This window comes from Salmo salar, chromosome 02 (assembly GCF_965601325.2).
Source record: "Salmo salar chromosome 02, fSalSal1, whole genome shotgun sequence".
Lineage (NCBI taxonomy): Eukaryota > Metazoa > Chordata > Actinopteri > Salmoniformes > Salmonidae > Salmo > Salmo salar.
In genome coordinates, this window is record NC_138292.1 from 6018899 (window position 1) to 6038448 (window position 19550).

The window sequence follows — 19550 nt, forward strand, 5'->3', positions numbered from 1 at the left end:
CAACCAACAGACCAACAACCAATAACCAGCAGACCAACAGACCAACAACCAACAGACCAACAACCAACAGACCAACAACCAACAGACCAATAACCAGCAGACCAATAACCAACAGACCAACAACCAACAGACCAACAACCAATAACCAACAGACCAACAGACCAACAACCAACAGACCAACAACCAACAGACCAATAACCAACAGACCAATAACCAACAGACCAACAACCAACAGACCAATAACCAGCAGACCAACAACCAACAGACCAACAACCATCAGACCAACAACCAACAGACCAACAACCAACAGACCAACAACCATCAGACCAACAACCAACAGACCAACCAACCATTTAAATGACCAACCATTTAAACGACCAACCATTTAAATGACCAACCATTTAAACGACCAACAGACCAACAACCAACAGACCAACCAACCATTTAAACAACCAACCAACTAATCAACCAGACAACCGTTACACCAAACAACTAGTCTCGTGAGCCATGCTCGAAGTCTGACGCTGTATGAAAGTCTGTCGAGAAAGAAACCATCCATCCAACCCGCCAACTCTCATCCACTCCAAGAAGATGAATAACTGAGAGAGACTACCATCTAACCATCCATCCAACCCGCCAACTCTCATCCACTCCAAGAAGATGAATAACTGAGAGAGACTACCATCTAACCATCCATCCAACCCAGCAACTCTCATCCACTCCAAGAAGATGAATAACTGAGAGAGACTACCATCTAACCATCCATCCAACCCGCCAACTCTCATCCACTCCAAGAAGATGAATAACTGAGAGAGACTACCATCTAACCATCCATCCAACCCACCAACTCTCATCCACTCCAAGATGATGAATAACTGAGAGAGACTACCATCTAACCATCCATCCAACCCGCCAACTCTCATCCACTCCAAGAAGATGAATAACTGAGAGAGACTACCATCTAACCATCCATCCAACCCACCAACTATATTCCACTCCAAGAAGATGAATAACTGAGAAAGACTACCATCTAACCATTCATCCAACCCGCCAACTATATTCCACTCCAAGAAGATGAATAACTGAGAGAGACTACCATCTAACCATCCATCCAACCCACCAACTAGACCAGACAGTATCATGAGACATGTCCAACACTGACCTAGCTAGACCAGACAGTATCATGAGAGACATGACCAGGACTGACCTAGCTAGACCAGACAGTATCATGAGAGACATGACCAGGACTGACCTAGCTAGACCAGGCAGTAACATGAGAGACATGACCAGGACTGACCTAGCTAGACCAGGCAGTAACATGAGAGACATGACCAGGACTGACCTAGCTAGACCAGACAGTAACATGAGACATGTCCAGGACTGACCTAGCTAGACCAGACAGTAACATGAGACATGTCCAGGACTGACCTAGCTAGACCAGACAGTATCATGAGACATGTCCAGGACTGACCTAGCTAGACCAGACAGTAACATGAGAGACATGTCCAGGTCTGACCTAGCTAGACCAGGCAGTAACATGAGAGACATGACCAGGACTGACCTAGCTAGACCAGACAGTAACATGAGACATGTCCAGGACTGACCTAGCTAGACCAGACAGTAACATGAGACATGTCCAGGACTGACCTAGCTAGACCAGACAGTATCATGAGACATGTCCAGGACTGACCTAGCTAGACCAGACAGTAACATGAGACATGTCCAGGACTGACCTAGCTAGACCAGACAGTAACATGAGAGACATGACCAGGACTGACCTAGCTAGACCAGGCAGTAACATGAGAGACATGACCAGGACTGACCTAGCTAGACCAGACAGTAACATGAGAGACATGACCAGGACTGACCTAGCTAGACCAGGCAGTAACATGAGAGACATGACCAGGACTGACCTAGCTAGACCAGGCAGTAACATGAGAGACATGACCAGGACTGACCTAGCTAGACCAGACAGTAACATGAGAGACATGACCAGGACTGACCTAGCTAGACCAGACAGTAACATGAGAGACATGACCAGGACTGACCTAGCTAGACCAGACAGTAACATGAGAGACATGTCCAGGACTGACCTAGCTAGACCAGACAGTAACATGAGACATGTCCAGGACTGACCTAGCTAGACCAGACAGTAACATGGGAGACATGACCAGGACTGACCTAGCTAGACCAGACAGTAACATGAGAGACATGACCAGGACTGACCTAGCTAGACCAGGCAGTAACATGAGAGACATGACCAGGACTGACCTAGCTAGACCAGGCAGTAACATGAGAGACATGACCAGGACTGACCTAGCTAGACCAGGCAGTAACATGAGAGACATGACCAGGACTGACCTAGCTAGACCAGACAGTAACATGAGACATGTCCAGGACTGACCTAGCTAGACCAGACAGTAACATGAGACATGTCCAGGACTGACCTAGCTAGACGTGTTAGATGAACAAAATGTATTTTAATTAAACACGTTCGGCTTACTCATATGTCTATATCTCTATATATCTCTATATATCTCTATATCTCTCTCTCTCTCTCTCCCTCTCTCTCTCTCTCTCTCTCTCTCTCTCTCTCGCTCTCTCTCTCTCTCTCTCTCTCTCTCTCTCTCTCTCTCTCTCTCTCTCTCTCTCTCTCTCTCGCTCTCTCTCTCCAGTTCAATACAAGGGGCTTTATTGGCATGGGAAACATATGTTAACATTGCGAAAGCAAATGAAGTAGACATTATACATAAGTGAAATAAACAATAAAAATGAACAATAAACATTACACTCACAGAAGTTCCAAAAGAATAAAGACATTACAAATGTCATATTATATATACAGTTGAAGTTGGAAGTTTACATACACTTAGGTTGGAGTCATTAAAACTAGTTTTTCAACCACTCCACAAATTTCTTGTTAACAAACTATAGTTTTGGCAAGTCATTTAGGACATCTACTTTGTGCATGACACAAGTCATTTTTCAACAATTGTTTACAGACAGATTATGTCACTTATAATTCACTCTATCACAATTCCAGTGGGTCAGAAGTTTACATAAACTAAGTTGACTGTGCCTTTAAACAGCTTGGAAAATTCCAGAAAATGATGTCATGGCTTTAGAAGCTTCTGATAGGCTAATTGACATCATTTGAGTCAATTGGAGGTGTACCTGTGGATGTATTTCAAGGCCTACCTTCAAACTCAGTGCCTCTTTGCTTGACATCATGGGAAAATCAAAAGAAATCAGACAAGACCTCAGAAAAACAATTGTAGACCTCCACAAGTCTGGTTCATCCTTGGGAGCAATTTCCAAATGGCTGAAGGTACCACGTTCATCTATACAAACAATAGTACGCAAGTATAAACACCATGGGACCACACAGCCATCATACCGCTCAGGAAGGAGACGCATTCTGTCTCCTGGAGATGAACGTACTTTGGTGCGAAAAGTGCAAATCAATCCCAGAACAACAGCAAAAGATCTTGTAAAGATGCTGGAGGAAACAGGTACAAAAGTATCTATATCCACAGTAAAACGAGTCCTATATCAATATAACCTGAAAGGCCGCTCATCAAGGAAGAAGCCACTGCTCCAAAACCGCCATAAAAAAACCAGACTACGGTTTGCAACTGCACATGGGGACAAAGATCGTACTTTTTGGAGAAATGTCCTCTGGTCTGATGAAACAAAAATAGAACTGTTTGGTCATAATGACCGTCGTTATGTTTGGAGGAAAAAGGGGGAGGCTTGCAATCCGAAGAACACCATCCCAACCGTGAAGCACGGGGGTGGCAGCATCATGTTGTGGGGGTGCTTTGCTGCGGGAGGGACTGGTGCACTTCACAAAATAGATAGCATCATGAGGATGGAAAATTATGTGGATATATTGAAGCAACATCTCAAGACATCAGTCAGGAAGTTAAAGCTTGGTCACAAATGGGTCTTCCAAATGGACAATGACCCCAAGCATACTTCCAAAGTTGTGGCAAAATGGCTCAAGGACAACAAAGTCAAGGTATTGGAGTGGCCATCACAAAGCCCTAACCTCAATCCTATAGAAAATGTGTGGGCAGAACTGAAAAAGCGTGTGCGAGCAAGGAGGCCTACAAACCTGACTCAGTTACACCAGCTCTGTCAGGAGGAATGGGCCAATATTCACCCAACTTATTGTGGGAAGCTTGTGGAAGGCTACCCGAAATGTTTGACCCAAGTTAAACAATTTAAAGGCAATGCTACCAAATATTTATTGAGTGTATGTAAACTTCTGACCCACTGGGAATGTGATGAAATAAATAAAAGCTGAAATAATTCTCTCTATTATTATTCTGACATTTCACATTCTTAAAATAAAGTGGTGATCTAACTGACCTAAGACAGGGAATTTTTACTGAGATTGAATGTCAGGAATTGTGAAAAACTGAGTTTAAATATATTTGGCTAAGGTGTATGTAAACTTCCGACTTCAACTGTATATACAGTGTTGTAACGATGTACAAATGTTTCAAGTACAAAAGGTATTTAGAATGGTGTTTGTTCTTCACTGGTTGACCTTTCCTTGTGGGAACAGGTCACAAATCTCTCTGTCTCTCTCTCTGTCCGTCTCTCTCTGTCTCTCTTTCTCTATCTCTCTCTCTCTCTCTGTCAAGACATCCTAATGACACTTTGTTAGTAACAACTCTACAAAACACTCCCAATACCCCATCCTAGGAGATACAGTCCTGTCCACCTCACTCCTCACAGACCGCTAGCCTGTATTTACTACCGGCCTTCCCGGCTCTTTCAAAGCACGTTTTATTATTGGAAAAGGATAGGACAATTATTTTTAATGATAACTGTGTTTCTAGCTAGCCGGGCCCAGGAGATAGATGTGATGTATGGTGCTGCTGCGAGGCCAGGAGAGAAGAAGAGAGAAGAAAGGTTATTTTTCTCCTGTTGACAGACCGATGGAACAGGGGAGATAGCAACCTGAGGCCTCACAGCACTCCAGCCACACACGTAACACTGGAGCACTGGACAGAAGGAACTAACTGATAGAGGAACCTGGAAATTGAAAAATGTCCAACCAAGACATTTAATCTCACCAGGAGAAATGCAAAACTGTTTCTTTCTTGAACATTTACATAATATCTCCAATTCTCACCAAGCTAAGCATTTACATAAGTATCTCCCATTTGAACCAGTTAGCCACCCATTCTGTGCCAATAGTTTTGTTTACTTTAATTCACAATGTTTTGTTCTGTCATGAATCACAAATAGGAAATTGAATTGAGTTGCTGTACGTTCATGTGTGGGTTTTTGAATTGCCTCTGTTTGTCTGTTGTTTTCTGTTGTTCTACAGAGGCTGGAGGAGGACTGTCCTGCCATGCCCCATGCCTGTAGCTGTTCTCAGGACAGTAAAGGACCTCCCGGACCCACAGGACCTCCCGTAAAGTCCTACTACTGCCTTTATTTACTGTCTCAGGGAATAGGGTGCCCTTTTAACACACCTTTTAACACCATACAAAATAATCCTAGACAGAAAACAACACTCAGAGACATCATTTCTCCAGAGAGCTGTCAAGCAGGCAGGAAAAGAGACTCCAGGGGCCGACAGAAGGAAATCCAAACCAGACATTCCAAACCAGATACCTGCCGCCCACCAAAAGTCATTTTGGTGAAACATTCCCGGTCTGGGGAGGGTCAATGTCACTTAGTACTGTGGACGTGTCTCCACCACAGGTGGACATTGTTAGGGGAAGGACCCCAACAGAGTGAGAGTCTTCATACATTCTGCTGAGGGGGCGGGAGAGAGAGGGAGAGAGAGAGGGATAGAGAGAGAGAGAAACCAAGAGAGAGACAGAAACCGAGAGAGAGAGAGAAACCGAGAGAGAGAGAAAGAGAGAGAGAGAGAGGGATAAACCGAGTTAGAGAGAGAGGATAGAGAGAGAGAATCCGAGAAAGAGAGAGAGAAAGAGAGAGAGAGAGGGATAAACCGAGTTAGAGAGAGAGGATAGAGAGAGAGAAACCAAGAGAAAGAGAGAGAGAGAGAGAGAGAGAGAGAGAGAGAGAGGGATAAACCGAGTTAGAGAGAGAGGATAGAGAGAGAAACCAAGAGGAAAGAGAGAGAGAGAGGGATAAACCGAGTTAGAGAGAGAGGATAGAGTGAAACCAAGAGAGAGAGAGAAAGAGAGAGAGAGAGAGAAGAGAGAGAGAGAGAGAGAGAGAGAGAGAGAGAGAGGGATAAACCGAGTTAGAGAGAGAGGATAGGGAGAGAGAAACGGAGTGAGAGAAAGGAGAGAGAGAGAGAAGGATAAACCGAGTTAGAGAGAGAGAAACGGAGTGAGAGAAAGGAGAGAGAGTAGTATGTAGAATGATTCAGCTCACTCCACGCAGCACAGAGGGTAGAACCTGATATGACGACACTGCAGATAAATGAGCTCATTTATAAGGCGTCAGGTCAGGTGATGTTGTGTACTCAGCTCGCTGCCAAGGGGAAAATAAAACACGTCCCAGGGCCACTACGGGGCCAACACTGTATCAACACACACACATGTTTGAGAAAGTCATTATATGGATATAAATTTATCAAAGCAGATTAGTCCTCTCTCTGCTGTCTACACAGTTTCCACCTCCATATGGTCCAGGTGGAGCCTATAGGCAGAGTTTAAAACCACAAGGGAGGAGGATTTCATCTGAGGTTCCTCTATAAGCCATCCTCCTTATGTTTCTGTGGTCGTTGGCTCTGATCACTGTTGACCTACTAAACCCTTGTTATAACATTAAAGCAGGACTGGAGTTAAAGTGGGGCTTTGTCAAGACACAATGCTCCTTGATGAAGGTGTTGACCCTGTAGTAAAACTGTTCCTGCACTTTAATTCTATTATTCTTTAGTGTGTCTTCAATCACTGATATTATTATAACCGACTGAGCGTGTGCAGGACGTTCATCACATTTGATCTTGTCCTGCCTCTGCCTCTGCTATCACAGCCTCCAGCCATAGGAACTATTAGTACCTGGCTCCATGTCCCTGCAGGGGTGCCATTAAGGCAAACACAGGAAGAGGAAGGAAGCCTTTGAAGCCAGATGGGACAATTACCTCCAGATGCCTTCGTCAGTTAGAGCAGAGTCAGGAGGGACAGGGAGGGACAAGGGAGGGTTTGGTTATCATGGTGTTTATGGTCTGATTCCCAGTCAGATGTACAGTATGGTTATCATGGTGTTTATGGTCTGATTCCCAGTCAGATGTACAGTATGGTTATCATGGTGTTTATGGTCTGATTCCCAGTCAGATGTACAGTATGGTTATCATGGTGTTTACGGTCTGATTCCCAGTCAGATGTACAGTATGGTTATCATGGTGTTTATGGTCTGATTCCCAGTCAGATGTACAGTATGGTTATCATGGTGTTTATGGTCTGATTCCCAGTCAGATGTACAGTATGGTTATCATGGTGTTTATGGTCTGATTCCCAGTCAGATGTACAGTATGGTTATCATGGTGTTTATGGTCTGATTCCCAGTCAGATGTACAGTATGGTTATCATGGTGTTTATGGTCTGATTCCCAGTCAGATGTACAGTATGGTTATCATGGTGTTTATGGTCTGATTCCCAGTCAGATGTACAGTATGGTTATCATGGTGTTTATGGTCTGATTCCCAGTCAGATGTACAGTATGGTTATCATGGTGTTTATGGTCTGATTCCCAGTCAGATGTACAGTATGGTTATCATGGTGTTTATGGTCTGATTCCCAGTCAGATGTACAGTATGGTTATCATGGTGTTTATGGTCTGATTCCCAGTCAGATGTACAGTATGGTTATCATGGTGTTTATGGTCTGATTCCCAGTCAGATGTACAGTATGGTTATCATGGTGTTTATGGTCTGATTCCCAGTCAGATGTACAGTATGGTTATCATGGTGTTTATGGTCTGATTCCCAGTCAGATGTACAGTATGGTTATCATGGTGTTTATGGTCTGATTCCCAGTCAGATGTACAGTATGGTTATCATGGTGTTTATGGTCTGATTCCCAGTCAGATGTACAGTATGGTTATCATGGTGTTTATGGTCTGATTCCCAGTCAGATGTACAGTATGGTTATCATGGTGTTTATGGTCTGATTCCCAGTCAGATGTACAGTATGGTTATCGTGGTGTTTATGGTCTGATTCCCAGTCAGATGTACAGTATGGTTATCATGGTGTTTATGGTCTGATTCCCAGTCAGATGTACAGTATGGTTATCATGGTGTTTATGGTCTGATTCCCAGTCAGATGTACAGTATGGTTATCATGGTGTTTATGGTCTGATTCCCAGTCAGATGTACAGTATGGTTATCATGGTGTTTACGGTCTGATTCCCAGTCAGATGTACAGTATGGTTATCATGGTGTTTATGGTCTGATTCCCAGTCAGATGTACAGTATGGTTATCATGGTGTTTATGGTCTGATTCCCAGTCAGATGTACAGTATGGTTATCATGGTGTTTACGGTCTGATTCCCAGTCAGATGTACAGTATGGTTATCATGGTGTTTATGGTCTGATTCCCAGTCAGATGTACAGTATGGTTATCATGGTGTTTACGGTCTGATTCCCAGTCAGATGTACAGTATGGTTATCATGGTGTTTATGGTCTGATTCCCAGTCAGATGTACAGTATGGTTATCATGGTGTTTATGGTCTGATTCCCAGTCAGATGTACAGTATGGTTATCATGGTGTTTATGGTCTGATTCCCAGTCAGATGTACAGTATGGTTATCATGGTGTTTATGGTCTGATTCCCAGTCAGATGTACAGTATGGTTATCATGGTGTTTATGGTCTGATTCCCAGTCAGATGTACAGTATGGTTATCATGGTGTTTATGGTCTGATTCCCAGTCAGATGTACAGTATGGTTATCATGGTGTTTATGGTCTGATTCCCAGTCAGATGTACAGTATGGTTATCATGGTGTTTATGGTCTGATTCCCAGTCAGATGTACAGTATGGTTATCATGGTGTTTATGGTCTGATTCCCAGTCAGATGTACAGTATGGTTATCATGGTGTTTATGGTCTGATTCCCAGTCAGATGTACAGTATGGTTATCATGGTGTTTACGGTCTGATTCCCAGTCAGATGTACAGTATGGTTATCATGGTGTTTATGGTCTGATTCCCAGTCAGATGTACAGTATGGTTATCATGGTGTTTATGGTCTGATTCCCAGTCAGATGTACAGTATGGTTATCATGGTGTTTATGGTCTGATTCCCAGTCAGATGTACAGTATGGTTATCATGGTGTTTATGGTCTGATTCCCAGTCAGATGTACAGTATGGTTATCATGGTGTTTATGGTCTGATTCCCAGTCAGATGTACAGTATGGTTATCATGGTGTTTATGGTCTGATTCCCAGTCAGATGTACAGTATGGTTATCATGGTGTTTATGGTCTGATTCCCAGTCAGATGTACAGTATGGTTATCATGGTGTTTATGGTCTGATTCCCAGTCAGATGTACAGTATGGTTATCATGGTGTTTATGGTCTGATTCCCAGTCAGATGTACAGTATGGTTATCATGGTGTTTATGGTCTGATTCCCAGTCAGATGTACAGTATGGTTATCATGGTGTTTATGGTCTGATTCCCAGTCAGATGTACAGTATGGTTATCATGGTGTTTACGGTCTGATTCCCAGTCAGATGTACAGTATGGTTATCATGGTGTTTATGGTCTGATTCCCAGTCAGATGTACAGTATGGTTATCATGGTGTTTATGGTCTGATTCCCAGTCAGATGTACAGTATGGTTATCATGGTGTTTATGGTCTGATTCCCAGTCAGATGTACAGTATGGTTATCATGGTGTTTATGGTCTGATTCCCAGTCAGATGTACAGTATGGTTATCATGGTGTTTATGGTCTGATTCCCAGTCAGATGTACAGTATGGTTATCATGGTGTTTACGGTCTGATTCCCAGTCAGATGTACAGTATGGTTATCATGGTGTTTACGGTCTGATTCCCAGTCAGATGTACAGTATGGTTATCATGGTGTTTATGGTCTGATTCCCAGTCAGATGTACAGTATGGTTATCATGGTGTTTATGGTCTGATTCCCAGTCAGATGTACAGTATGGTTATCATGGTGTTTATGGTCTGATTCCCAGTCAGATGTACAGTATGGTTATCATGGTGTTTACGGTCTGATTCCCAGTCAGATGTACAGTATGGTTATCATGGTGTTTATGGTCTGATTCCCAGTCAGATGTACAGTATGGTTATCATGGTGTTTATGGTCTGATTCCCAGTCAGATGTACAGTATGGTTATCATGGTGTTTATGGTCTGATTCCCAGTCAGATGTACAGTATGGTTATCATGGTGTTTATGGTCTGATTCCCAGTCAGATGTACAGTATGGTTATCATGGTGTTTATGGTCTGATTCCCAGTCAGATGTACAGTATGGTTATCATGGTGTTTATGGTCTGATTCCCAGTCAGATGTACAGTATGGTTATCATGGTGTTTACGGTCTGATTCCCAGTCAGATGTACAGTATGGTTATCATGGTGTTTATGGTCTGATTCCCAGTCAGATGTACAGTATGGTTATCATGGTGTTTATGGTCTGATTCCCAGTCAGATGTACAGTATGGTTATCATGGTGTTTATGGTCTGATTCCCAGTCAGATGTACAGTATGGTTATCGTGGTGTTTATGGTCTGATTCCCAGTCAGATGTACAGTATGGTTATCATGGTGTTTATGGTCTGATTCCCAGTCAGATGTACAGTATGGTTATCGTGGTGTTTATGGTCTGATTCCCAGTCAGATGTACAGTATGGTTATCATGGTGTTTATGGTCTGATTCCCAGTCAGATGTACAGTATGGTTATCGTGGTGTTTATGGTCTGATTCCCAGTCAGATGTACAGTATGGTTATCATGGTGTTTATGGTCTGATTCCCAGTCAGATGTACAGTATGGTTATCATGGTGTTTATGGTCTGATTCCCAGTCAGATGTACAGTATGGTTATCATGGTGTTTATGGTCTGATTCCCAGTCAGATGTACAGTATGGTTATCATGGTGTTTATGGTCTGATTCCCAGTCAGATGTACAGTATGGTTATCATGGTGTTTATGGTCTGATTCCCAGTCAGATGTACAGTATGGTTATCATGGTGTTTATGGTCTCCTTTCTCCCTTCCATTCTTCCAGGGAGGTGCTGGTATCAGAGGGGCCAGGGGAGATCGAGGGGAGCCAGGCAATGTGGTAAAGTATACTATTCATCCTCCATCACACTATGCTGCTCAGTGCTTACACAGGCTGCATCCCAAATGGCAGGCCTCTGGTGAAAAGAAGGGCACTACATAGGGAATAGGGTACCATTTGGGACATAGACAGAGGGACTCCATCCCAATACAGCCCAGTGTTTCCACAGTAACACATACGGGAGGGACTCCATCCCAATACAGCTCAGTGTTTCCACAGTAACACATACTGGAGGGACTCCATCACAATACAGCTCAGTGTTTCCACAGTAACACATACTGGAGGGACTCCATCACAATACAGCTCAGTGTTTCCACAGTAACACATACTGGAGGGACTCCATCACAATACAGCTCAGTGTTTCCACAGTAACACATACGGGAGGGACTCCATCCCAATACAGCTCAGTGTTTCCACAGTAACACATACTGGAGGGACTCCATCCCAATACAGCCCAGTGTTTCCACAGTAACACATACTGGAGGGACTCCATCACAATACAGCTCAGTGTTTCCACAGTAACACATACTGGAGGGACTCCATCCCAATACAGCTCAGTGTTTCCACAGTAACACATACTGGAGGGACTCCATCCCAATACAGCTCAGTGTTTCCACAGTAACACATACGGGAGGGACTCCATCCCAATACAGCTCAGTGTTTCCACAGTAACACATACGGGAGGGACTCCATCCCAATACAGCTCAGTGTTTCCACAGTAACACATACTGGAGGGACTCCATCCCAATACAGCTCAGTGTTTCCACAGTAACACATACGGGAGGGACTCCATCCCAATACAGCTCAGTGTTTCCACAGTAACACAAACTGGAGGGACTCCATCCCAATACAGCTCAGTGTTTCCACAGTAACACAAACTGGAGGGACTCCATCCCAATACAGCTCAGTGTTTCCACAGTAACACATACTGGAGGGACTCCATCACAATACAGCTCAGTGTTTCCACAGTAACACATACTGGAGGGACTCCATCCCAATACAGCTCAGTGTTTCCACAGTAACACATACTGGAGGGACTCCATCCCAATACAGCTCAGTGTTTCCACAGTAACACATACGGGAGGGACTCCATCCCAATACAGCTCAGTGTTTCCACAGTAACACAAACTGGAGGGACTCCATCCCAATACAGCTCAGTGTTTCCACAGTAACACAAACTGGAGGGACTCCATCCCAATACAGCTCAGTGTTTCCACAGTAACACATACTGGAGGGACTCCATCACAATACAGCTCAGTGTTTCCACAGTAACACAAACTGGAGGGACTCCATCCCAATACAGCTCAGTGTACAGACCATTACATAGACTGACCAGGTGAAAGCTATGAACCCTTATTGATGTCACTTGTTAAATTCAGATTTTTAAGCCTTGTGACAATTGAAATATGGATTGTGTATGTGTGCCATTCAGATGGTGAATGGGCAAGACAAAATATATAAGTGCCTTTGAACAGGGTATGATAGTAGGTGTCAGGCGCACCGGTTTGTGTCAAGAACTTCAACACTGCTGGGTTTTTCACGCTCAACAGTTTCCCGTGTGTATCAAGAATGGTCCACCACCCAAAGGCCATCCAGCCAACAATAACTGTGGGAAGCATTAGAGTCAATATGGGGGGGTGAGCTTAATATTTTGTAGCAGCTCAGTGCTTCCACAGTAACACATACTCTGGCTACAGTACGCGAGGGGCCACCTAGAACTTGGAACATAAAGAATACGATGGAATTTCTTCCAATAAATAGCCTGAAACAATGGCTGAGATGTGGAGATACATAAATATGCAACGTAATGTGCAATTCTGTTATATTTGGAGGATGTCACTGTTTTCACACACTAAGTGAACCTCGCCGTGTCGTTCTGGCTTTATGCCAGCAGTCTTCATGTTGAAGCCAAGAGAGGCTTGTGTAGGTTATAGTTAAACAGGATCATATTGCAGCTTATTTGGACTGTAGTTTTAGGAGTAGGCTGAAACTTTGTTATTCCAGTTCTCTCTGTGTCTGACTCAGACCTGGGTTCAAATACTACAGCTGTGCTCGGTTTGAACTCGCCTGTTGCAATGGAACTAATTACAAAAGTCCCAAAAGCGCAAACCACGCCCCCCTGCATTGCAAACCCCACCCACCTGGCATTCAAACCCAGCCCACCTGGCATGCAAACCTCACCCACCTGGCATTCAGACCCCGCCTATCTGTCATTATGACCCCGCCCATCTGTCATTCAAACCAAGCCCATCTGGCATTCAAACCACGCCCACCTGGCATTCAAACCCAGCCCATCTGGCATTCAAACCACGCCACCTGGCATTCAAACCCAGCCCATCTGGCATTCAAACCACGCCCACCTGGCATTCAGACCACGTCACCTGGCATTCAGACCCCGCCTATCTGTCATTCTGACCCCGCCCACCTGGCATTCAAACCCAGCCCATCTGGCATTCAAACCACGCCCATCTGGCATTCAAACCACGTCCACCTGGCATTCAGACCCCGCCTATCTGGCATTCTGACCCCGCCCACCTGGCATTCAAACCCAGCCCATCTGGCATTCAAACTACGCCCACCTGGCATTCAGACCCCGCCTATCTGGCATTCTGACCCCGCCCACCTGGCATTCAAACTCAGCCCACCTGGCATTCAAACCACGCTCACCTGGCATTTAAACCACGTCCACCTGGCATTCAAACCACGCCCACCTGGCATTCAGACCCCGCATATCTGGCATTCTGACCCCGCCCACCTGGCATTCAAACCCAGCCCATCTGGCATTCAAACCACGCCCACCTGGCATTCAGACCACGCCCACCTGGCATTCAGACCCCGCCCACCTGCCATTCAAACTCCACCCACCTGGCATTCAAACCACGCCCACCTGGCATTCAGACCCCGCCTATCTGGCATTCTGACCCCACCCACCTGGCATTCAAACCCAGCCCATCTGGCATTCTGACCCAGCCCACCAGGCATTCAGACCCCGCCTATCTGGCATTCTGACCTCGCCCACCTGGCATTCAAACCCAGCCCATCTTGCATTCTGACCCAGCCCACCAGGCATTCAAACACCGCCCACCTGACACTAAATCAAACTCTCAAAGTATTTTAAAGATTTCAAATAGTGTTTGAACACAGGTTTGGTATATGGGGCAGTCCCCTCTCTCCGTCTGTACGACTGCTTTATCAACCTCTAAGGCTGCAGGCTTTCGGCCTCTCCAGTCCTTCTGCTACAACCCAGTTTCACGCTCGCAGTTCGCTAACAAAGTTACAACAGATGTGAACGGCGAGGCCATGCTAGGAACAGATTGCATTATGGTGCCAAACAAACCCAACCCAGGATGGCTGTAATCTAAATTCAAATTTACTGTTGGGTAATGGCTAAAAGAAGTCCTAATTTGCATCCTATTCCCTATATAGTGCACTACTTTTGACCAAAGCCCTATGGTGCCATTTGGGACACAGACTAAATCAATTTCCTAGAGCACAGTCCCACAGAATGTAAACTCCATTCTAATGAGTGTCCTCGAAGAACGGTTATGTGGGCTACCCGTTGTACTTTGTCTTATCTTGATGAATATCACATTTATGTGTGGAGCGAGAGACCCAAGGCAACGGCATTGTGTTTTAGAAGGAAGGCTGTCAGACAGTAGCTCTAAAACCTGATGTCCAAACTTGGACGTTGAAAACACAGAACATATTTATCACCAGAGAGAAGACCTAACAAACTTTTAGTTCAATTCAATTTTATGTAAACAGGGCGGGCGGTTAATCAAATGTGTTGTTGTAACACTTCACATTTGTAAAAAAATTTTTTATTTTTTTATTATTATTATTTTTTAATCTTTATTTTAACAGGGAAAACAGACTGAGACCTGGATCTCTGTTACGGCTGTGCCCTGTGTAAACATGTTGACATATACAGTTCTAGGCATACAGACAAGAACATTTCAAACATACAAAACAAAGACACAATTCAACAGAAACAATCACAGACAACATCATATTGATCCTCCATAACATTTTTAAAATGGGCAAGGGACACCAGAGTGTCTAACTTAAGTTGGATCTGCAGTTTGTTCCATAAATAAGGTGCAAAGGAACTAAAGGCAGTCCTACCCAACTCTGTGGAGACCGCAGGAGTCTCTAATGTAATCCACATCTGTGATCTGGTTTTAAAATTTGTATATCTAGTGGAAATTAATGATGATATATATGGAGGTAGTTTTAAAAGAAGTGCTTTATAAATAAACAAGAGAGCATGTTGCTCTCGCCTCACAGATAGAGAGTCCCAACCCACATGTTGATATAGGATACAGTGATGAGTTTTGTAACTATCACCTGTGATAAACCTGAGTGCACAATGGTAAATAGCATCCAGTGGTTTTAATGTGTTTGCCGATGCATGCATATAGATAATATCACCATCATCTAAAACGGACATAAAAGTAGCCTGCACAATTTGTTTTCTATTTACAAAGGACAGACAAGCCCTGTTTCTGTAAAGGAACCCTATCTTGAATTTGAGCTTTTTTCCCAATTCAGTAACATGTTTTTTAAAAGAAAGCTTATCATCTAGCCATACCCCTAAATATTTATATGCAGAGACCTGTTTGATTTGAGTACCATCCAAGCTAGTGATTACAAAAGTGTTTCTAACTGAGAGTTTAGACCTAGAAAAAAACATGACATTTGTTTTCTTAGCGTTTAAAACAAGTTTAAGCTGTAAAAGAGACCCCTGTAGTATCCTAAAATCAGACTCCAACTGCATTAAAGCTTGGTCCGCTGTTGGAGCAATAGAGTACATCACTGTGTCATCTGCATATAAATGGAATTTACAATATTTGACATCATCACCAATGTTGTTTATATAAAGTGAGAACAATAGTGGGCCAATTATTGAACCCTGAGGCACCCCTTTAAGTAACTGTAAGGAGTCAGACTTGACCCCGTATCTTTAAGATAGTCATAAAACCATCGGCAAACCATCGGCAGGCATCAGTGCCCACTCCTATAGATGACAGCTTACTCAAAAGGATAGCATGGTCTACAGTGTCAAAAGCTTTTGACAAATCTACAAACAACGCAGCACAGTGCTTTCTATCATCTAAGGCATTTGCAATATCATTTACAACAAGCATAGTGGCCGATGTGGTACATTTCACAAATGTGTTCTAAAGGTTTTTAAAGTAGTTTATAGACTATTGATCAGTTTATCAGTTGAAATATAGTTTATAAATCAGTAGGAAACAGTGATGAGTCATTGGTTAACATTGTGTGATTTAAATAAATGGTCTGTCTTCTCCAGGGGCCTCAAGGACTAGTTGGTGATAAAGGTCCTCCTGGACCACAGGGCCCCCCTGGTCCTCAAGGGCCTAGTGGACATTCCATCCAGGGACCACCGGTAAGATATGATATATGACCTATAACCCTGGTCCTGTGGGGCCTAGTGGACATTCCATCCAGGGACCACCGGTAAGATATGATATATGACCTATAACCCTGGTCCTGTGGGGCCTAGTGGACATTCCATCCAGGGACCACCGGTAAGATATGATATATGACCTATAACCCTGGTCCTGTGGGGTCTAGTGGACATTCCATCCAGGGACCACCGGTAAGATATGATATATGACCTATAACCCTGGTCCTCAAGGGCCTAGTGGACATTCCATCCAGGGACCACCGGTAAGATATGATATATGACCTATAACCCTGGTCCTGTGGGGCCTAGTGGACATTCCATCCAGGGACCACCAGTAAGATATGATATATGACCTATAACCCTGGTCCTGTGGGGCCTAGTGGACATTCCATCCAGGGACCACCGGTAAGATATGATATATGACCTATAACCCTGGTCCTGTGGGGTCTAGTGGGCATTCCATCCAGGGACCACCGGTAAGATACAGTATATATCATATCTTATGTTCATATATATACACACAGTACACTCAGAGTATATATGAACATAAGATATGATACAGTATATAGCCTGTATATGAACATAAGATATGGTACAGTATATAGCCTGTATATGAACATAAGATATGATACAGTATATAGCCTGTATATGAACATAAGATATGATACAGTATATAGCCTGTATATGAACATAAGATATGGTACAGTATATAGCCTGTATATGAACATAAGATATGATACAGTATATAGCCTGTATATGAACATAAGATATGATACAGTATATAGCCTGTATATGAACATAAGATATGATACAGTATGTAGCCTGTATATGAACATAAGATATGATACAGTATATAGCCTGTATATGAACATAAGATATGATACAGTATATAGCCTGTATATGAACATAAGATATGATACAGTATATAGCCTGTATATGAACATAAGATATGGTACAGTATATAGCCTGTATATGAACATAAGATATGATACAGTATATAGCCTGTATATGAACATAAGATATGATACAGTATATAGCCTGTATATGAACATAAGATATGATACAGTATATAGCCTGTATATGAACATAAGATATGATACAGTATATAGCCTGTATATGAACATAAGATATGATACAGCATATAGCCTGTATATGAACATAAGATATGATACAGTATATAGCCTGTATATGAACATAAGATATGATACAGTATATAGCCTGTATATGAACATAAGATATGATACAGTATATAGCCTGTATATGAACATAAGATATGATACAGTATATAGCCTGTATATGAACACGTTTGCCTCTAGTTAAACTGTGCTCCATGACAGTGTGCCGCATATGACTAATGTACAGTCAATCATTTGCAAACCCTTCCATCTACCCACTGGCTTTGTATGAAATTACAAAATGACAAAGGAATGAATGATTCAGAGTTTTTTTTTTCTTTCTCATGTCCATTTCTGTTTCAGGGTGGTGATGGTGAAAAGGGAGAAAAAGGAGATATTGGTTTACCAGGACCTCAGGTGAGTAAAGACACATATTCCTCAGCTCCATTTTGTTTTCCTCTCCTGACTCCCACAGAGACACTGTGATGTGACTAGTGTTTATTACCTCCACAGAGGCACTGTGATGTGACACTGTGCTTCCACTGTCTGGAAAACCTATTCTAGTCATAGATCAACCTTCCACTGTCTGGAAAACCTATTCTAGTCATAGATCAAACTTCCCCTGTCTGGAAAACCTATTCTAGTCATAGATCAACCTTCCACTGTCTGGAAAACCTATTCTAGTCATAGATCAACCTTCCACTGTCTGGAAAACCTATTCTAGTCATAGATCAACCTTCCACTGTCTGGAAAACCTATTCTAGTCATAGATCAACCTTCCACTGTCTGGAAAACCTATTCTAGTCATAGATCAACCTTCCACTGACTGGAAAACCTATTCTAGTCATAGATCAACCTTCCACTGTAATTACAGTGTGTGTGTGTGTGTGTGTGTGTGTGTGTGTGTGTGTGTGCACGTGCGTGCTTGTGTGTGTGTGCGCTTGTTTGTGTAATAGATGTGTGTGAGGGAGGTGAGGGAGAGATAAGCAGCAGCTGGGAGAATGTTCCTGTCTTGGCGTCGTGAGGCGTCGCATTACGAGGTGAGGGCTGCGTCCCAAATAGGACCCTATTCCCTACACAGTACAAAAGTAGTGCTCTATATAGGGAACAGGGTGATATTTGGTACGCAGCCCAGGTGTCTCTTACACCCCACCCTGGCACATAGGGCTTCCCCTGCTGCTACCAGACTAATGGAATCATTCACATGAGACAACCTGGTACATAGGGCTTCCCCTGCTGCTACCAGACTAATGGAATCAGTCACATGAGACACCCTGGTTCACAGGGCTTCCCCTGCTGCTACCAGACTAATGGAATCAGTCACATGATACACCCTGGCACATAGGGCTTCCCCTGCTGCTACCAGACTAATGGAATCAGTCACATGATACACCCTGGTACATTGGGCTTCCCCTGCTGCTACCAGACTAATGGAAACATTCACATGAGACACCCTGGTACATAGGGCTTCCCCTGCTGCTACCAGACTAATGGAATCAGTCACATGAGACACCCTGGCACATAGGGCTTCCCCTGCTGCTACCAGACTAATGGAATCAGTCACATGATACACCCTGGTACATTGGGCTTCCCCTGCTGCTACCAGACTAATGGAAACATTCACATGAGACACCCTGGTACATAGGGCTTCCCCTGCTGCTACCAGACTAATGGAATCAGTCACATGAGACAACCTGGCACATAGGGCTTCCCCTGCTGCTACCAGACTAATGGAATCAGTCACATGATACACCCTGGTACACA

General features: G+C 43.6%; 1 protein-coding gene across 4 annotated transcripts in view; it reads left to right on the plus strand.

Annotated features, from left to right (window-relative positions):
* The window catches only part of LOC106573090 (collagen alpha-1(XIV) chain), a 258521-nt gene that overhangs the window by 193074 nt on the left and 45897 nt on the right, over window positions 1-19550 (plus strand). For all 4 annotated transcript variants that reach the window (XM_082959258.1, XM_082959260.1, XM_082959256.1 and 1 more), the window contains exons 36-39: window positions 5345-5431; window positions 11187-11240; window positions 16555-16650; window positions 18150-18203. In XM_082959258.1, the coding sequence (XP_082815384.1) occupies window positions 5345-5431; window positions 11187-11240; window positions 16555-16650; window positions 18150-18203 (291 nt within the window). The remainder of the gene's footprint in view (window positions 1-5344; window positions 5432-11186; window positions 11241-16554; window positions 16651-18149; window positions 18204-19550) is intronic.